This window comes from Corvus cornix, chromosome 3, assembly GCF_000738735.6.
Source record: "Corvus cornix cornix isolate S_Up_H32 chromosome 3, ASM73873v5, whole genome shotgun sequence".
NCBI lineage: Eukaryota > Metazoa > Chordata > Aves > Passeriformes > Corvidae > Corvus > Corvus cornix.
The window spans coordinates 2,120,613-2,141,990 of NC_047056.1; the positions used below are offsets into that span (position 1 = coordinate 2,120,613).

Sequence of the window (21,378 nt, forward strand, 5' to 3'; positions counted from 1 at the left end):
TGAAAAATTGAGGAAAGAGGCTGCCCTTTGCCCATGGCATCACCTCCCTGACTGCCACAGCAACTCCCAGGAAAACAGACAAACCTACCCATTCGAGTTTCATGGAATTTTTATTAAAATAGCATTTGTAACTGGTACACGTTGGTAGATGTTCTGTTCTTTCCCCAAAGAGTGGCAGTGGAAGGAGCCCAGGCAGGAGAACACGGCTGCTCACGAGGGCAGACTGGGAACCAGCACCAAGGGGTGACAGCCAGACAGTGCTGGGTGTCACCTTCTCCTGGGACTGCAGGTTTGTGTTTAACGGGACATCTAATGCCACTTCAGCCAGTCCTTTCCTAGAACTATAAAAATTCATGACATTCTTGGTTTTGCTGTGAAACAATCTCCTGTTTGTCTGAGTATGTTTTTAAAGCTCCTGCCATACTGCAGCAGCCATTGATTGGGGTGGTGAGGAGCAGAGCAAGGACTGACGCTCCTCAGGAGTCCCATGGAGAACTTGGCTTGGGAGGCTGTTGAAGAGAATTGGGAACACGGGTCCAGGTGATGCCACTTCTCCTCCTCAGGTGAGTGAAGGCACATCCCAGGTAACTGCTGCTCTCATGGCCTGTGAATCATCTTTACTGATGGAAAGACCCACTGGGAAGCAAAGCAGCCTAAGAGTGAGCACATGAGGATGATGCTGAAGCTCCTCTTTACTGGCAAAGGCTTCCTTGGCTCCGGAGCTGACAGGGTGTTCCATCAGAGTCCTGTGCCGGGCAGCCTGGAGCTCTCCAAGGACACCACGACTGTCCCCAGGTCCATCAGAGCGCCTGTGTCTCGCTTACGCATCGGGAAGAGCTGACCCGTTCCCTCTGGGATTCCATCCAGTGGTACGGAGTTACTTTGAAATCTGCATGGATAACTAACCTTAAACAATATCGTACAACAGCCACATTGAAAATTCTGAGTTCACTTACCATGTGTAACAAACCAAACAAAAGCACTAATTATGGAATTACAGGGTCACATTTTAATTCCTGAATTTTACAGTTCAGCATTAATATCACCACATGTATACAAATGGTGTAAAACAAGTACAGTGGTATCTTTAATACAAAATAAACTTCTGTTTTATGGAAAAAACTATACTTCATATCTACACAGACAGCCCATCTTTTTTCAAACAAGAGCTAAAATTAAAACTAACTACAAAAATCTCCAAAACAGAGAAACTGCTTCAGTTTAAACTATTCCAGGAGAAATGGACCCATAACACATATTACAAGAGTGATCTATGTGGTGGATTGCAGCTGGTTCCATCTTTTAACATCTCTGACACAGTTGCTGGGAATCTCCTCTCACTTTGTCATGATCTCAGATCACATATGGGCAAACTAACATTAAAATATTTACAGTTCATGTGCTGCTCTTGAAAATAAAACCTGGACTGTTTGCCTCTGTCACCTTGCTGTGAACTCACCTATTCCTGTCACAGTTCACTCACCTATGTGGAATGTGCTTTTGTGTTTTAAAAAAGCAGCTTTTGTACCACCCCCAGGTTCAGGTGCTGCTTGTGGATTCCGCCTCCAAGCCCTCAAGGTGTTCTCTTGGCAATAATCCCATCTTGGTCCAAACTGACTTTGGTGTTAAAATGCTGCTCAGTCCATCACTACGAAAAACCTGTGAGTGTTTTTTATTCCCACCTCACCCACGCGATTTCAACTCCCAAACAGGGAAACGGCTGCTCCGAGAGGAGGCGGCCCTTGGAACACCGCCGAGCGTGGCTGGAATTCGGGCTCTTCCCAACCTGAAGCCGACAGCTGTGGGATGTGCCGGGTACAGCCCCACTGTGACACAAGCAGCTCCGGGAGACCCTTGGGAAGCCACTGCTCCTTGGCATAGATATTTCTGGACGTCTCACTGACAAAACAAGCAAAACCTTCAATTTTGAATCCAGCTTCCATTCTCTCCTCTTGGAAAATACAAATTAAAACTTATTTTAACTGTTTTAAACAACTCAACATGCACTATAACTGCAGTGTCCCTCCCTCCAACCATGAGAAATGCAGCTTAGTTGGTAATAAATGGTCCCAAAATACGGATTGTTCTTATGCAAACAGAGTTAGTTTTCCCTTAAAATTTTTTTTAAAAGAGGCATTGCTAAAAGAACACAACTGACAGCACCATTACAAAATTAAGATTACTGGGTTCAAAATTTAAGCTTGAATTTTATTTTTTTTCCTAGTTCTGTTAAACACTGGGGAAACCCTGCAATATTTTAAAAAAAGTGTTACCATACCTTTCCCTCCCCCTTTCCCTCCCGACACCTGAGACTTTCCTTGCTGAGAAGCCATCATCCAGGTTCTGAGAATACTAACCCACCTTTTTTTTTTTTTAATTTTTCATTTTTTTGACAGCCTGAATGGCAGACTCCTTACTTTCTAGAAAGACATTAAGTTCCTTGGAAGCTTTGTGTTTACAGAACTAACCCTTTCTAGCTGATACACCGAGTTTCTTTTGCTACTCCTTGTATTATCTTATATACTCATGGGAGAAAGCTTTCTGAATCAGATTCTTTTTAGCTCTTAAAACGGTTGCAGCATTTGAAACCCCGTAATAAAAGTTCTTATTCCAAGGTTTTGGTTTCTTTTATGAACCCAGACGAGGTCTTTTTCTTGGAGATGTCTCCTCCTCTTCATCATCGTCTTCATCGTCAGGATAATCCACTAGCCCAACTAGACTTCCCTGCCAATCAGAAACAAGGAAAAAAGAAATTCTCACATTGAAAAAATACCCAGGAATTGCAACTTTAGTACTCAACCTCCAGCCAACCTGTCTGGGACACACCAGCCTGAAGGTTTCTTGGTGATGCCTTTGGCATTCCAAGTCCCATTTGTCTGGAGAGTGGGTTTGAACCTCAAGCTGCAGGAAGTACTGGAGTTTCCTCGCTCCTCTGGGTCTGGACTGCAAATTGTTTAAAAATCACCTTCAGCCCAGCTGGACAGACATGAACTCCAACGTGCAGGCTGACATCCCTTTGGCTGCTCTGCCTTAGGGTGGGAAACCAACTCCTGCCACGCTTTTTTGTAGCTGCTCAGGAGCTCGAGGGCTGAGGATTCCAGTAATGCACAGCTGAGTCAGGCACCACAGAGGGGTCACTCCCTGCATCTGTCCCCTTAAAAACACTCAATTCCCAATCTGGAGGGGCACTAACAGAGTTCCCCAAACCGCCAATTTCCTTTGTACATCAGACACACAGAGCAGCAACTGGGCAAGGAAAAAAGTGGCAACAGCGAAATGATGCAGAGGATGCGGGATGAGACTGCACCCACCAGATTGCAACAGAGTCCAGCCCTGCTCAGACCTCCCCAGAGCAGTCAGGGATTCACTGGAGGGCTCAGGGTGAATTTATCACCAGCTCAGCCCCACTGCCCACAGGCTGTTGCTGCTGTTACCCTGGGACAGCCCTGCACCAGGACAGCCCCACACGAGTTCTCCCACCTTGGGGGCCGGCACCGCCGGGCTCAGGGCCGTGTTCTTGGAAGAGGAGCTGTTGGAGCTCGCTGGTGATGTCTGAGCTGCCACAGATTTGCTGTTTGCACCGTTCGCACCGTTGGCTGAGCTGGCTGAGTGGGAAAAAGTGAATTTGAATCCCCCAGCTGAAGTCCTTTTTGGAAGATTTTCTTTGTCTTCACTCTCCTTAGCTGAGGGACAAACATTGCCACACTTAGGTATCAGCTGCACACCAAGGAGTACAATCCACATCACAGTGCAATCGCGGGGCAAGAGCCAGCAGGTTTTTTTGGTTCCAATTCTGCTGCAATTCTCAGTTCCCCAACCAAGCCCATCCTGAGCCCACCAGCAGCAAACTGAGCAGGGCCTGGATGCTGAGGGCACCAGGGACATGGCTCACCTGGAGCACACAGGCACATTCAAAGTCCTGCTTTTAAATGGCATTTAAACCAGATGCATGCTCCAAGCAGTTTAACTTGTTCTTTTAATCCTAGACTGGCTTGCAAGGACACGTTTGGATCTCATGACTCAATCACACAGAATGCCCTGTACTGCTGCTCGAGGTACAGGGCACAAACCACAGGCTGGTTTAGGTGATACTCCACGAATCTGCCATGGAGCACTTCCAGTGCCAACAAGCTCAAACCGAGTAAATACCTTTTTTAGTTTCCATAAATTTTTCATAGCTATCTGGAAAATCATCCTCCTGTTTTGACTTCTCAACTGGAGGTACAACAGCTTCGCCTTCTTCCTCTTCATCTTCATTGAACCACATTTCTTCATCCTCCTCCAAGGCTCTGGCATCCCTGCGGAATCTATTGCTACGCAATATGGATGGGACACTGTAAGAGACACACACAGTGATTCCAGCTTGGCTGCTGTTTCAGACTCGGGACCAGAAACACCTTCCAGAGTTTTAGAGGGAGCTCGATGTATTTGAGAAGGCAATCCAGCTCCACCTCTGGTTCTGCCCTCACCCCAAGACTCACCAACACCCCATATGATGATGAGCCAGACTGAATCCCAAATCAGAGCAACATTCTGTTCCTCTTAAGCTGAGAGTTTTCTGAACATAGCATTTAGTGCACTGGCCAACATCAGCTCTACTACACTTGGCCACAAGGAAAGGCAGATGCAGCTTTCTTCTAATCCAAGAAGTTTTCACCAAGAATGAAACCCAACCCCAATCCCAGCCTCCTGCTCCTGATGTCCTCTGGGAAAGAGAAAAGCAAGGAGCAGCCCTGCAGAGTGGCAGCCACGGGCAGGCTCGGAGCACAGAAACCGGGGCCTACCTGTTCAGCTTCTGGCTTTGTCGGTCCTTTTCTTGCTCGTATTTTGTCTTCAGTCCCTTGAACGTCTGAACATATTCAATAGATTCAAGTGCATTATAGAAGTTTTCAACTATGTGTGCAATAAGGGACTTAATATCTTCCTGCAGAAGAACAAAGCAGCATTTCAGCCTCAAATGGGCACAGGCAGAAGTTCAGAAAGCTTTTGAGTTCACTTTGGAAAGTAACTGATTTCTTGCCCAGAGCCAAAGCATTATTGTACAAGATTATACAAAAGTGAAGCATGAAATCAGATTTATCCTTAATAAAAGAGATGAGATCGAGAAATATTTATAAGGCTTCCCACAGAAACAGACAATGGACTCAGCAGTGTCCCAACTGTATTTGTGATGCTTCTGTTAAACCAGGATACTTTATGTAGGACAGCTGTGCCCTGTTCTCCCCACAGGCTACAGCTCTCCCCAGTCCTCAGCAGCTACAGCAGCTCATGTGGGACCAGGAACTTTGGTCAGCCCCCTCTAACAAGTCTCTCACCATTATCAGGCAAATCCTAACATTCCTAATGTTCTTCTTGCTGGAAAAGACAGCAGCTACAATATCCTACAACTAAAAGCCACCCTTCACTTTCACAGGCCACAAAGATTCCCAGCAAAGCCTCCCACACATCAAGGCACTGGCAGCAAGTGGCTCAGGAGCTGCTTTAAGTCCTTGTTTTTCAAGGAGCTGGGTGTTCCTCTAAGAGCTGGAGCTGCAGCTGGACTCACCACTCTGATGAACTCAAACAGCTCAATCACAGCAGAGTTGAGCAGGTTGTACCGAGTGCCATTATCCAGCAGGGCATTGATAACTGGCTCAAAGAGGTTTCCCTTGGTGATGTAACGGTTATAAAATTCATCTTTCAGGCCAATTATCCTCCTCATAAAGCGAAGAGCACCTGTGGGAAGAAAGAATCAAGGAGTTAATAACCACATGCCAGGGCTCATGGAAAGAACTGAAACACCTGCTGTTACCCAGAGGAAGATGCACCCCCAAACCCAGAGCATTAAAATCTCATTCACACTCATTAACACAAGTTCCAAGTTCAAGTGTACACTGGAACACCTTCCACACAGTGCACACCAAGCCTGGAAGAAGGAAATCACAACAGCTGCATACTCACACAAGGCCAGAAAGGTGTGTTTTGAATTCATCAATACCAGTACTCTTCTTAGCAAATCTTTGTTCATAATGTAATTCTTGATGTGATATGTGTGATGTTCCACACAAAAAGTAAGCAGTTCCAAAATTAAGGCAAGTAGTTGTGCTGTTTGGTAATTATCTGCAAGAAAAATTAACAATTTAAGCTTTCAGTAGCAAGGTTGACTAAGAAAAAAAGCCTCAGTAACTTAAAACCAGATGAAAACGTTCCTTCAGCTTCCAGTTGTCCCAAGTGAAGCAAAGCCCTTACATCTATTTCAATAAAAACTATTAAAAGAAATAAAGTATGGGCGTACCTAACTTTTTTGTTTAATAGAATACCATACACAGCACACAAGAAAAGTTTCAAAACTCAAAATCAATTCAAACTCACCAGGACAAATTGTATTACTCTTAGTGGATCCAACTACTGCATCTAATAGAGAGAAAATAAAAACAAATGTCAGAAAAAGGTTTTCAAAGCACTGTCAAGATTTAAAAGATGGGGATAAACAATAAATTCTACCAGATGGTCAGATTTTTCATCAGATCAAAAGTTTCTGTGAGCTACAGGGACATAAACGTGCAGCAAGAACACAGCCAGTTGAGATTTCTGTATTTAATTTACCTTACAAAGTTCTAAATACATCTAGGTGAAAACGTATAACCTAAAACTTAGGAACATTATATAGAATAAGACTACCAATCCTAAATTTTTCAAATAATGCATTAAAACAAGTACTACAGATTTTAGATGGAATGTGCAAAACTTTTTTTAGCTTAATATTCGAGACCTACAGACACGTTCTGCTTTACAGGAAGTATTTTTTCAAGGCAATCAACAACTGTATATTCGCATGATGAACATCAAGGAAGTGCATCTTTCACAAAGCACAGCATGAAGCTACAGCAGCATCCAGAGCTGCAGGAAGGAGCTGAAAACTGCTGCCCACAGAAGCCCTGTCCCTTCTGTGCAGTTTTCCACAAGTGCATTCCCAGCTGGCACCTCAGGCTGATCCCTGGGACCAGCACTGTCAGCCACTGCCAAACACTACGGGCCTGCAAGGAGGAAAAAGAAAATGGAAATATTCAGTACCTTTTTCACATTTATCTTCTGATGTATTGGCCAGAAGCGGCGCGGTGAGAACGTGCATACAATGGTTGTAGAAGAAATTGAGAAATTCACTCTTTTCTGTTTTCTAAAACAAAAACAGCTTTATTAAACAGTGGGATTTGTACACAGGCTTTTAAATAAGAAAGAACAGTAACACAGGAAACAGCCCACACAGAATTCTATTGGCTCCTTCAGGTCTGCCTGTATATTTGTTGGGCCTGCAGGACTGTCTTTGCTCAAAAAAGATCAGTTTCTTCATTCTGGGACAACGAACCAAGCTCACCATCACCAAAAAATCCCCACCATGCAAACATCTACTGAAAAAACATCAACAACTCAAAAAGCTTGACAAAACTTTTTTAATAAACACCTGCACAATCCCCCAAAATGGAAACTTTAAGCTTATTTTTGGCTTGTTTAAATTCAGAATCAGAGCAAACACAGAGAATATCAGGTTTTCAGCTCTGCTGGGACAGTGCAGTGTCTGCACTCCCCACATCTCCTTACATTGGCTGTGGCCAGCATATTCTCTGGGTCAATCAGAGTTCTCAGCAGCCCCATTAACTGAACAGCTCCCCCGAGCTCCGGATCCGTGTCACAGATCATCTGCTCAATGACCACATTGATGAGGAGGATGTCCTGCAGAAAAATCCCAAACAAACACACCAGCAAACAATTAGCCACAGTTTCAATAGAGGAAAGTAATTTCCATAGTTTCTGTCATTTTTTGAAGACAAATTTAAATGAAACGGAAGAACTGAGAGTTGCATTTGGATACAGAAATTCTGTTAAGCACAACCCTCCACACCTACAATCCTTGTCAGTCAGACCTCCAAAACTGTAAACTCACGCAACACCAACAAGCTCAGAAGTGTATATTTGTGTATTAAATCTACTTTTTCCTGTGTTTTTAGGGGTTTGTTTTGATGTTTTGTTTGTTGCCTGCTTGCCCAAAGACTGGTATATTCAACAAACTGCAAACCACTGTGACTTACATCATCACTCTGCTGGGCCTCTTGCATCACAAATTCTCGGACCATGGATGGGCTAAATTCTACTAGATAAGAAAATATATCTGTAGCAGCAGATCTAACTTGCAGATCGTCCATTCCCTAATAAAAAGAGAAGTTGATTAGCAAGAACAAATTAAGTTTGGTATTTATTATCAAGTACAGCTGCAAATAATAGGTAGTTCAAAGTGTTGAGAACATCACATTACAGGAGTTTCTATGAGAAACACAGTAATAGGGTTACAGAAAAACAACAATAAACCAGCAAAATGAATTGCAATGGTCAGGCAGCAACAGCTGCTTCAACCACAGGAGTGAAAGACATTCCATTTTCCCACTGCTGATTAGGACAGATTAATCTGCTAATGACAGGATTACGGGATCTTTTTTGGGAGGAACCAGCCAACAGTTCAAGATTATCTAAAAATACTTCTCTGGCCCTGGGCCAGCAACAACCACAACAACAATCCAGCTGCCAGTTTTTACACCCCTTGTCCCAAGGACTGTGCTGCCCACAGGCTCACACAGAGGGAGTAAAAATGCCCAGAGCACTGCAGAGCCAGGGGCAGCCTCTGCATTGGGAATGCTCCAATCAACTCCCACTCCCAGCACAGCAAAACTGACACAGAGGGCTCAGCAGAGCCAAAACTGCTTCAATGGCTGTGGCTCTTCTGCTTGGGTTAAAATCAGCTTTAAGTTTCACTCACCATTACAATTTCAAGGGCTGGAAGAATTCCCAGCTTTGCCAACGTTTTGAAAAACGCATCTCTGTTCTGAGGTTGTAACGTCTGAGAAAAGGCGCAGAATTCCTTGAAAAAGTTCACCTGTTGCACAGGGAAAAAGTAATTACAGGTGTATTTGGGTCAGAAAACTCTGTGAAAGGATGAAACAGCTACATTCTGTGGCAGAGTTTGTGCGCTGGCTGATTCTACAGAAACCCCCCAGTGACTGCAGAAGGGTTTCACTGTTTCTCCTTCATCCCGCTCAGGTAAAGCCTTGGAGACACCACAGGGAGCTGGGACTTACCAGTTCACACCGTTTGTCATCATCTGTAGCTTCATCTGTTAATTGTGCAAAAACTTCCGATAAAAACTTCTCGTCTTCCTGTGCAACACACAAAAGGAACACACCTTACACAGCGCCTCTGGAAAAGAACTTCCATCTTTACAGGATCCAACCCTGCAGAAGTCCAGCTCTCCACCTCTCCATCCAATTTATCCCAAAGAAGGCAAATGCCAGAGCACACATCCAGCGGGATCATTCCCAGGGCATTGTTTCAGCACTCCCTCTGAGCAGCAGAAGCAGCTCCAGGAGACCAGAGCCAGGTAAGGCTGAGCTCAGTGATAGTCCCTAAAACTGCAACTACAAAGTGCCGGCCACGGGACAACTCTGCACCCATGTCCCCATTACCTTTCTTACAATAAAACAATCTCTCCCACTTGCAGACCTTCTGCTTTGCCAAGCTGGGAAACTTTATGGACTATTACTGGCTTTTTATATTCACATCCTCTACTACACCAAGAGATATTTAAGTATATACAGGACAACACCGCACTTCTTGCAAAGCATTTCAGTTACCCCATTGAGTAAGATCAAGAAGTACCCAAAAACCAGGGTGAACATTGGCATCTCTCAAGGGTTTGGGCACTTTCTGCCCTTTGATTAGTCTGCACTCGTTCACATTAAAAACAGTGTTGGCATTCTCTCAAATGTTTCTGTTACCTTTTAAAGACAATATAAATCTGACAGCAAACAGTAACATGCTACAGCTTTACAAAATTTTGCATCACTGTACCAATTCTACTCAATAAACTTGTGCATTGAACAAAAATGAACAGAATAGCAGCATTCCAATAAATGTACATGAACTTTACATTGCATAACACAGAGCGTGCTTACCTCTCTATTTTGCTGTGTGCTGTCACTAAAATTTCTGTGCTTTATTAGCGTAACTTAATACAGAATTTTTACAGTTACAGCAATGCCAACCAAAGACTGGCAAACTTTTTCCTGACAATTTTAAGACGTGGGGATAGAAGTGCTTTACAAACAAATGATACCTGGAATCAACATCACAGGGAGTGCAACATAGTAGTTTAGTAGATTTAGTAGTTTATTTTAAGCTTTGCTGGCTTAAACAGCTTAATTAAGCCTGTTACAAAAAAAACCCCCAGCCATACTACAATCAACAGCAGATATGGTAGAAAATCCCTACAGCAGAACACCTAAGCACAGAAATATCTCCTGCATGTCTAAGGCTGCTACACAGCCCAGACCTGTGTCCTAAAGCACAGGATGGATGGAGGCTCCTTTCCCACATGGCTGCCCTTCCATCAGCAGCAGCACTGGGATCTAGTGCTCTGTGGCACGTAGAAAGGAGCTTTGCTGCCGTGGCAAACACAATCTGCTGCTCCTCTAAACTGCCTTCTCCCAGGGAGCTTTGCCAGTGTATTTAGGGTAACAGGACGTCCAATGTGTTCCCCAAACCCAAAGGAGCTTTAGAGTTCTTGTGCCCAACAAGCTGATTTACAGGGCTGCAAAAGCAGTCCTGGATCTGAGGTCCCCACCACCAGGGAATTCTCCTCAAGTGTGCTGTAACATCGTCTCCATGTGTGCTTTCTTCTCAGTCTGTAATTCTCAAGGATCAACATTATTGGTAAATCAGCACACACCTCAATTACAGACTTTAGAACAAGCAGGCAAACCTGTGTGCCACATACTCCATCTGTGATGGCAAGGACAGCCACGACAGAACCAGCAAAGAACTGTCAGGATTTCAGAACCTTCTGTAAAGAGCACTCGAGGTAACAGCAAATCAGAGTTCTGTTACAGCACAATTAAACATTCAGTACTGTACAGCCTCAATGAAAAATAAAGAACTCTACAGACTTGATCTCTAAATGTAAACAGGACTGTGGCCTCAGGAGAATAATACTGCATTTATTTGTAGTTTTTGAAAACATATGCAAAAAGAATTTAAAGGAAAATCTTTATTTAACACAAAGCCATTAATTTTGCAAGAGGGATTTAATTTTTTGATTCTTTCTGCTATTGAGCCACAAAGAAGAAAGTGCAAAGAAGCCAAATAGCATACTCATGCAATCCTCTGCAATTACTCAGTTTTGATTTATTTTCCAGTCCTGTACTGCACTCTTTACTGCATTTCACCCATATCTGAGCTCATTAACATACTCCATATGGATATATTATGTCTCCAGTGCCCCTCTCTTTCCACCATTTTTACTCCCTTCCTCTTCTCAGCTCTTCTTGGTGTTTATTATAGAGTCTCTCCAAACTCACCCCAAGAGGTCTGTGACCTGTCCTACACAAATGTACCATTTTTGGACACAGATGAACACAATAAAGCCACTTCAGTACCCGTTAGTTTGCACAACGCAGCACCAACTGAAAACCCCAAAATGCTATGAAGTTCACACAGCTCTTCACCGAGGCTCCTTACAGGGTCCCAACCACCTTGGAGCCTGCTTCTGACTACAAAGTGTGCAGGACAGCTTTTCATAAAGTAACAGCTTGGTTATTTATTAGTTAGTACTTCTGGATATATATTCTCATAGTAGGAAAAAACCCCAGCAACTAATTACTTAATTTTTAAGACAACACGAACATTTGAAATTAGTACCATGATGTAACAACAGTGAAACAGGAATGGGTCTGAACATGCCCTTTTGGATCACAGATCCAGAATTTGTTACAAAAACAATGTTACAATGTCCCTAATACAGAATACAAGAAGTTGCCTGTTCCCTAAATACCTACACAAACTTGACCAAAAGGTGTACGTTGGTTGAGAATCAGGGAGAAAAATCTTCAACTTTACAGCCCATTAAAAAATATTAATATACTCACCTGAAATGTACCTTTACAAAATACAAAATCAAAGGTATCAGAGAGCAGTGGAAACATTCAAAACATTGAGCAAATGAAGTGTGTGTGATTAACTGTAATCCATTTTTAAACTACAACTACAGGTATCAACACACAATCCATCCAGACCATATCAAAAACCACTTACCTGTAACATACTGACAATCTCAACTTTGTTGAAGAAAATAAAGGAAGTGAGGGTAGAAAGAAAATTCTCTTCAAAAACAGATGGTGTTGGCAAGATGATGTCCTGAATATACTGTACCCTGTAAGTCTGGTGGATTTTTTGCCTGAGTTCAGAGTCTGTAATAGGAATAACCTCCTTAAATTTTGCTGTTTTGGTCAAGAACTCCCTGTGGCGTTTTGGCTGAGCCAAAGAAGGATCGTACTCGAGGCATCCGACCACATCCATAATACACTCATCAGAGAACATCACCTCAAACAGAGTTGCTTTGTTGAGGAACAAAATCCCTCTAATAATTTCGTACAAATGATGCAAGCCTTCGGTGTTCTCTAAATTCTCACAGACTTGGAAAAGCTGTAACAGTTTTTTAATGTAGCCTTCGTTCTCCAAGGCCAGCGCCAGCTTTTCCCTACGGATGGGTGAGGAGAGAACAGAGGTAACTAGGTCAGCAATCTCTTCAAGTTTGTTGAGTTCACAAGTAGGAAGGTCAATCAGAGGGCTGGTTTCAGGCATTTCCTCTATGTGTTCCTCTTCTGACTCAATAAGGTCCTGCGTGACTTCCACCGAAGGATCCTTACCCTGAACCTAAGAAAGAGTGCACACAGTTACTGTCTGATCCCAAACTACACACAGAAGTCAGCAGGTCAGTAACTGAAATAACAATACATCTCAATTGCCCCGTTTGTCCAAGGAAGCTGCTCGGGAATCTGAGCCCTCTGGTTCCTTACAGCATATTTGCAGTTCCACTGCACTCCAACAAGCTGCTTCCTGAGGCTGGCTGGGAGAAGGACAATTAAAACATGGAACTCCGGCAGTCCCTTTTTAATAAACACAATCACACAAACACCACTCCCTTCCCAAAAAACACCAACCACCTGAGTCCCACCATTACAGTGATTTTTCAAAAGCCTGACATTCAATTAAGAAAAGAACAACTCATGTTCCAAGCAGGGGCAAGTCAAGATCTTACACAGAAAATAACAATGAATATTTGATTCTTTTACAATCAGGTTCAAAAAGGATGCAAAAATACATCAAGTCACAGAAGACACAAGAAAATCTGGAATAAAACCAGGATGTTTCATGTTTACTGTACCTGGCAGATTTTTTCCCAAATTTCATCACAGCCAGCTTTTTCTTGAAAGCTCAGTGCTAAATCATAGTTCTCTGCTTCTGACCAAACAATCAGTGTGTCCTGTTTGAGATAAAACCAAGAAAAGAATTGTTTCTGAAACAGGTCTGCACTGCATATTAATCTCCATTCCCTTACAGACAATGTCTACAGAATAAATCATTTTAATTAAAGCTACACTTGGCAAAAGAATGTAAGACACCAAAACACTAAATCACCTGTTCTGCCATAAGTAACATCAACTTTCTTTCTTGTTATTTTATGACCACTACCTTACACAAACCATATTTAAAGATACTATTTTTCATATGCACACCACTTATGATGGCACTTCTCTGCAAGATACGTTTCTCGAACCAAGTCTTGAAATGGGAATGCACACACTAGATTAAGAAAACCTGCAATATGACCATTTAAGTATTGTCATATTTAGCAAGGCTGAAACAAACCCCTAAAATTTCAATTTCCCCCTTAGAAAGGGTTTAAGACAACCCTAGATATGTGAGATATAATGCCTAGCTAATGTTCAAACATTCCTTTCTGAATTAAAAACCATACAACCTGAATAATATAAAACTCCTAAGTTCTTACTAAAGTTACAACCATCTTGCTGGTTATTTTCATTTGAGCCAGGTTTTTTATCTGTGTTACTATTGTCTCCATCAATACAATTTGTGCACTTGCACAGTAGATCTGGAAGTTTCGATGGAATTTCTGAATAGACTAAAATGGTTTTTGAAGAGGTTTTACTAGGACACTTGCTGCTGTCCTGTAAGGAATGCAAGCCTGTACTTCAACATTCAAATATAGAGTGGTTGTGGTTTAATCCCAGCTGCCAAGTAAGTACCACACAGCTGCTCACTCACTTCCTCCCACTAGTGGGTTGGGAAGGAGAATCAGAAAAAGGTGAAACTTTTACTCTTGAGATAAGAGCTGTTTAAAAAACGAAATAAGGTAAAATATAATGAATAATTATAAATAGTTACAGCAATGAAAAGGAAGGTGAAGAAAGGAACAAACCCCATGACAGACAAATGATGCACAATAGAGCTGCTCAGCACCACCTGAGCAGTGATCGGCCCCTCCCAGCCAACCCCCCAGTTTATCCACTGCCCCTGTTATCCTGGGATATGGAACATCCCTTTGGCCAGGTCAGCTGTGCTGGCCACGCTCCCCCACAGCTCCTTGTGCAGCTCCTCACTGCCAGAGCACGGGAAACTCAACAGTCCTTGACTCAAGGTAAGCACTGCTCAGCAACAACGAAAACATCCCTGTGTTATCAGTGTTATTCTCATCCTAAATCCAAACCGCAGCACTGCACCAGCCACTGGCATGAAAATTAACTCTGTCCCAGACAAGAGCAGGACAACAGCTCCCCATCCCACAGCAAACTCATCTTCATATAAAAATATCCAAACTGAGCAGCTCTCTGCTAACTCTCCACTATATTTGATGAGCTTCAGCAAAACTGTTCAACATTCCAAGTTTGTTGACTTCCTGAACTGTTACCACAGTTTTTTAAATACTGAAGTGTTTTTAAAACACTAGCAAGCCCTTGCTTAATGGTCAGTAAGGTAACTTAGTTCCCTCATTTACAATGTTCAATATTCACCACACAATTCATCAAGGCTGGTTAGATCTTCACCTTATGCACCACTTTTAGTGAACACAAAATATTAAGAGTGGTATCTGTAAGCTCAGCAAGGAAACCCAAAGAAATGCCTGATTATAGATACCTGATACTCCTTAGGAAGCTTCAGGGGCCGTGAGGTTTAAACAGCCCTTTGTAAATGCAGTTATCTGGGCTTACACGGGTCAGGGAGCACTTGTGTATTTCCAGGAGGACACTGACATTTGGGAAGGACTGCTGGCATAGGACAGTAGGTTCCCTCTTCAATCATTTGGAAGGTATTTGGAAAACACACATCTCTCTCAACAAGCACAACTTCCCAGCTGCTCCAGCTATCACTGGAACATGAATGAACATCAGCAGCACTGATAACAGCATTAATCCTTCAGTTCTTTTCTACAGTAATCCTAATCCTTCAACATCCATGTGGAGTAGTATATCTTGGGGGTTTTGTCTTTGCCTTTTTTTGTTTTGAAAATAAAGTTTAGAATGACATCACTGTTGACAAATGCCTACCAATAGATCTGCTTCCTTCTCCCAAAATAATCACAGGCCACACTAAAAACAATGGAATTTGCACAGACACAATTTTTTTCCTTTCTTACTAATTTTTAAACATTTCTTTAGAGAAACAAAGTTTCCCTCTTGTGGAAAGAGCGGAGTTCAAGCACTGTGGTTGGAGCACTGGTGTCAGTTGTTTATGCATATTACATTTTTCTCCTACAGTGACAAATATTAATAGGGAGCCTCTCTGCTCTCAGGCTCCAACTCATGGGCACAACTGGTCCAAGTTCTTAGAGCAGACATAGTTTTCACTCACAGCTGTCCCCCGTCATCTCCAGCTCAGGACAGCTGGATCTCTGTGTTTACCGTGTGCCATTTCAGAGTCAAGAGTTCAACTGGGCTTCGAGAGAAAAATAGTAATTGTCAACTGCATGCACTGAAAAGCTTCATTGGCTCCCTGATCTGGTTCCCTTTCAGAGATTAATCAAAAAATAATTCTTGAGTACAATTTTATGGCTGTTACAGAATTCAAAATCTGAAACGTTTATCCTGAAACATTCTGTGCAAATACTGATGCCCTGGCACTCAAAATCAATGCACTCCCAGGTAAGCTGAGCCTCAAAGGTGCTTCACTGAACAAAGAAGGACACACACACTCAGCAGCCCTATTCATAGCTCAGGATGATTCAAGGAAGGGAATTAATGCAGTAACTTAAAATGACTCCAGGCACCCAGCGACTGCAGTCAAAAATTTGTGAAAATTCTCAAGTTACTGAATGGTACTCGTTACAATCTGTACTGCCCACACAAAGCAGAAGTTATATAAGCTTTTCCAAAAATATTTCAGAAAGACTCGAAGTTGGTTTCAACAGAAAATAATTGTCCAATACCAATATAAAATGTACTCATCTGGCACACACTTCCTGCACGACCTCAGACAACCCACCAATAGCACAGACATCTTCCAGGCCTGGCTCTACCACCCCCACATGCTTAGAGGGGATGCTGCTCCATCCATGAGCAACAGCAACGTTCCTTAATTCACTCAAACACCATATAAAGACAAAAAAGATTCATTCTGAACAAAAACTGCAACAGCAGCTCAAACCCCTCTCCAGTTCTGGTACTGGTGCGCACAGTGCCTGCTGCTCCACCTCTCCATGTTCCTGCACTGCACCACATCCCCACGCCAGCACCGAAGTGCTGCACAGGGAAGCGGACGGGGAACACGTGCTGATAAAAATGAATCCAGGGGGAAGACATGTTTCAACTGACTCAGTCCTACATCTAACCTGCCACACGGTAATGTGAACACTCCTGCTGGCATAAAACAGCAGTGAAGAAGCCCTCTGGCAACCACTCAGGCTGGCTTTAACAGCACCTCTGCAAACGTGTTAAATCCCGGCTGAAAGGAACTCCGATTTTGCCTCGAGCAAAACGTTCTGTTGTCACAGGAGTGATGGCAACCCTGGGCAAAAGACAGGATTTGCGCAGGATCTTCATCTCAGAGCTGCAAACAGAGCACACCTACAGGAAAGGTAACACCTTTGGGGACCGCTGGGAGGACAGCACTCCCAGTAAGGATTTCTGCAGCAGTTCAAGGTCTTTCAGCCATGGACACTCTCTTCTGCCAGTTCTGCCAGGGAACAGTAACCTCAAGCAGAGGCTGAAACAACAAATGGGTGTGGTGCCAACTTTTAAAACTGCTCCTGCCAGAGACTCCAGAACACATCTGACCCTGCCCTCTGGCTATCGTGGGGTGTCCAGCAGAGATGTGTAACTCTCAAAGCCTATGCTCCAAAATCGAGAGGGACCTAAAGCTCTTCAGGCTCTCGTGTTCTTTGCATTCATCTAATTAGAGATAATTTTACACATTGTATGCTGAGCAGCTTGGCACCTATGTCCCATCCAAGCCCTATTTCCCTCGAGAAAGAAGTCGTGATGACAGCGTGCCCAGCACCTGGACAGAATGAATTCCCCAGGAACCGCAAACACGACTGGAGCAGACAGGTAACAGGCCTGTCCTGTTTGGGGTTAGTCAATAGCTACTGCATGACTTGGCACCAACAGAGTAATACTGGAAGTCACAGATGGATGCACAGCACCGAAAAATCAGTGGTTGGTTTCCTTTTTTCACAGGACGCTGTTATGCAAACCACAATTAAGCATTAAGTACCCTCTAAGTCCACTCAAGTTATTTACATGAAGACAGATGTGTAGGCAGGGCACGTTTCTTTTCCATCAAGCTGCACCACCCTGCGGCTTTCCCCAATCCAAGACCACCAACTTGAGGACAATGCTCTGCGTGAAGCTGCACGAGGTTACACAAGCCTTAAAGAGCGAACAGCGAAGAAAACGCTTTCTGCCACAAGGACGCAAAAGCATTAGTATCAGAAATAAAAGCCAGCCAAAATAAACCTCAGCTTGAGTTTTCCTAAACTATGATCTACCTTTTCCACAAGAAAAATGGCAACAAAAGCTACTTAAGTCACTTGAAACTTTGTTACCAATTAAGTAAAAAATGCCTACAACTAATCAGTTGTAGTTTCAGGAAACAGGGTGTGAAAGGAAGCATTTTAAAACTTTGCAGCCACAAAATCGGCATTTGTATTTCTCTATGTATAGGTTCCCTCTAGTAAACAGGAAGCAGTTGAAGACTGTCGGCTTCTGGAACTCTGAAGAGCTCCTTCCTCAGCATGGCCCACCCAAGGAAAGCCTCCAGCCACCAATCCCTAACAAGTGAAAAGCAGAAACCACAGCAAACAGCCTCCTGGAAAGGCTGGCCCAAAACTCCACCTCAGTCCTAACCTAAAGTGAGCCAACCAATGTTCACGAGATAACAAAGTCTCTTTCTCAAATTCTCACACTGTAACTTGTCACGATAACAAAATCCTTAAAGACGTGTCCCTCTGTGACTTAGGAAGAACAAAATTACTGTTTTCTAGCACTGGAACAGTTCTGGACACCATAATGATAAAGAACAGTATCAAACAATGAATGAAAGGAACAGAGACTCTACTGTAGAACAAAGGAACAGACAGAAAAAACTCCAGAAAACCCATGAGAACAATGCAGGCAGAGACATCAAAAATTAATGCTGAAAAAAGGAAAACAGTAAAAGCAGAAGAGATTCAGTAAGTTGATTTTTTCAGTAGATGAAACAAAAATAACCTATTAACACATCTCCCAACTGTTTTCCTTCTTTGTCTTGCAGCAGGTTTACCTCTAGGAAAGGTAACTCTCACCATGGCTTGTGGCCTTACCTAGGACAACAGAAGCTTTCCGGGCTTAAAATAAAAACTAAACAGCAACAACAAAGAACAAAGTCCCATAAAGACAAATTCTTTCACGTTATTTCCAGAAAAAGAACTCAAGAGGTAAGTAAATACACTTCAACAGACCTGGCCAAAGTTTTGCCTCCCTGATTTTGCAATTACTTCAGACAGCCTGGGATGGGAAACAAAAGTCACACATATACGTGACTTTTCCTTTCCTGTAATGATTTCAATATTTATCCAAATTGCGTAGATTAACTTCAAAGCCTGAAGTCCAAAATGTATTTTTCTAGAAGACCCACATATTAATTCCTAGAATGTGAAGTGTTTAGCACCCACAGGTTTCTAAGCAAGATTGTCACCTCTATAAAAAAACACCATCAACAATTCCATGTCGTCCCGCTTTTCCTTTCTTCCTGAAAAATGCAATTACTCCGAGCACAAAACAATTCCTCAGCATCAGCACCCAGAGAAAGTAAAGCCTAGCAGTAATACTTGCCTGCTGTTTTTGATATGCAGTATTTGGATTTATCTTCGATTCTAACAGTAGTGAACCTGAAAAAGGTACGAAGAGAGATTTACTGAACTCAACAAAACAAACATCTCCACACATCTCACACCACTGCCCATGTGCCAGCCAACAGACCCTCAGCTTAATCCAAATCTCCCAGAAAATCCGCAAGAACTGCCTCCTTTAAATATAATTTCCTAAAATAAGCCAGATAAGACAAAATTCAACAGAAATACCCCTATTAAAATACATTTTTCTCTTCTAATTTAGTCCAAAATCCACTGTAGCACTCTTTTCTCCTGAAATCTGATGCCAGAACCAACTTGTTTAGTGGTCTTTTAGGCCACCTATACAGATTCCAGCAGGTAACGTGCTGCCCAGCATAAAAATGTTTTTGCCCAGAGAAGCCACGTGGGCCACTTGCTTTTATTCCCTTCAGCTGCCCTTCAGAAGTGAATCACGCAGCTACTATAAACGCAGGGACTTTATCTTGTGTATGCAAGTAGTGTATGTCTCCTGGCAACAGCTCCGGAGCAATTTATACCAGTCTTAGGTGGTTTATTTAGCACATTAGCACCTGTCGGCTGACAAAGTGGGGAGCACGTACCTCCCCCCTCTAAAAAAGACCCTTAAAGGTGACTTTAAAGTGCAATAAAACACAAGGGATGCCACCCGACTCGAACTCCACCAGTGAATTCCTAAGGGGGGGAAAAAAAGCAACAAACAAACAACTTTTTACAGCAGTAAGAAAAGAGCACCTCAAAAGCAAAGGATATTGCTCTGAAAGCGAACAAAATGTCGTCACATGTCACAGCTTCAGCTCTACTCAGGCTGGGGAGCTGCAGCTGAGTCAGGGGAGGTTTGGGATGGGTATCAGGGAAAGGCTCTTTCCCCAGAGGGTGGTCGGGCACTGAACAGGCTTCCCAGGGAATGGTCACAGCCCCAAGGCTGCCAAAGCTCCAGCACAGAGAGCCTGGACAATGCTCCCAGGGATGCCCAGGGTTGGGGTGTCTGTGCAGGGCCACGAGCTGGACGGGATGATCCTTGTGGGTCCGTTCCAGCTCAGCATATTCCATAATTTTGTGAACTGGGAGGAGAAAAGTCTAGGACCACGGTATCAAACGCTGCTGTGGCTTGTGGGGGTAAGGAAACTTCACATGGAGCCGCAAGATAAGGGAAGGCACGGAGGATGGAAATAATAATAATAACAATAATCCTGTGGGGTCTCCCAAGGGAAGGCACCATCAGCCGAGTCCGGCGACGGTGGGTGGAAGGCCCGGCTGGGGGGGCCCGGAGCCGGGCGGGGGGCGAGGGGAAGCGGCCCGGACGGCCTGGGCAGCCCCGGCCACGCTCTCACCGTCCGACTCGGCGCGCACCAGCAGCGACATCCCCTTCAGCCGCTCCACGTAGCTGGAGGAGACGTGCCCGGTGCCCCTGTCGTCCCATTGCCGATCCTCGTTGAGCGTGTAGACCTTCACTCGCCGGCGGGTGTCCGACATGGTGCAACCCCGGGCCCGCTCCGCCTCCGCGGGGGTGATGGAGCGAGGGCGGCGGGGAGCAAGCGGGGCCGCCGGGCCGCTCAGGGGCACCGCGGGGCCCTTAACGCGCCGCTTCCCATGGCGAGTCAGCGCCGCCGCGCCCCGTGCCGGGCCTCGCTGGCGCCGCTCCGCCTCAGCAGCTACCACAGCGCCGCCGCCATCTTGTAACCCGGCTCGGGCCGCCTTTCTCTTCCTCCCCGCCCGGGCACGGGCTCCCCTCGCAGGGGCTACGGCGGCCGCCCGCTGCCGCCGCGCCGCCGACGGGACGGCGGCCACAGGGGCGGGGCGGGGCGGGGCCCGCGCGCGCTCCCTCACGGCCCCGGGCGGCGCCGAGGCGGGAACGGGGAGGCGGGAACAAAATGGCGGCTGCCCTCACCCCCAGGGGGGTGTGGGCAGATCACTGCCTTTTAACCCCCACAGCGTCTAAAGGGGGAAATAGCTCACATGGCCCCCCGAAAAAACTTTTTTTTTCTTTTCGTTTTTTTGTTTTTCTTTTGCAAGTCTGTCTAGAAGCGGTGGTGGCACCGCTGACGAACCACACGCCTCCCCCGCTCACGCCACAGAAAGTGCCACCCACCGCCGTCACACAAAATGACGGGCGAGCCCCACACCCCGGCCAGGGTAAATTTAAACAGCGC

At 44.4% G+C, this 21,378-nt stretch overlaps 1 protein-coding gene across 3 annotated transcripts; it reads right to left on the reverse strand.

Moving 5' to 3' along the window:
• Positions 1–91: 91 nt before the first annotated feature.
• PPP4R3B (protein phosphatase 4 regulatory subunit 3B) lies at positions 92–21,004 on the reverse strand. Of its 3 annotated transcripts, none has more exons than XM_039569642.1 (16): positions 20,560–21,004; positions 19,191–19,246; positions 13,247–13,345; positions 12,115–12,735; positions 9,108–9,185; positions 8,789–8,905; positions 8,067–8,183; positions 7,579–7,710; positions 7,054–7,156; positions 6,352–6,393; positions 5,941–6,099; positions 5,546–5,715; positions 4,785–4,924; positions 4,150–4,313; positions 3,481–3,683; positions 92–2,724 (listed from the first exon to the last, which is right to left on the reverse strand). In XM_039569642.1, the coding sequence occupies exons 1-16, from the start codon at positions 20,699–20,701 to the stop codon at positions 2,629–2,631; spliced, it is 2,439 nt and encodes an 812-aa protein (XP_039425576.1). In that variant the 5' UTR covers positions 20,702–21,004; the 3' UTR covers positions 92–2,628. The 3 variants fall into 3 exon arrangements, with proteins under 3 accessions (XP_039425576.1, XP_039425577.1, XP_039425575.1); XM_039569643.1 differs by having other exon boundaries at positions 3,481–3,605; positions 4,150–4,334; positions 20,560–21,003; XM_039569641.1 differs by having other exon boundaries at positions 4,150–4,334; positions 20,560–21,003.
• Between the last annotated feature and the right edge of the window lie 374 nt (positions 21,005–21,378).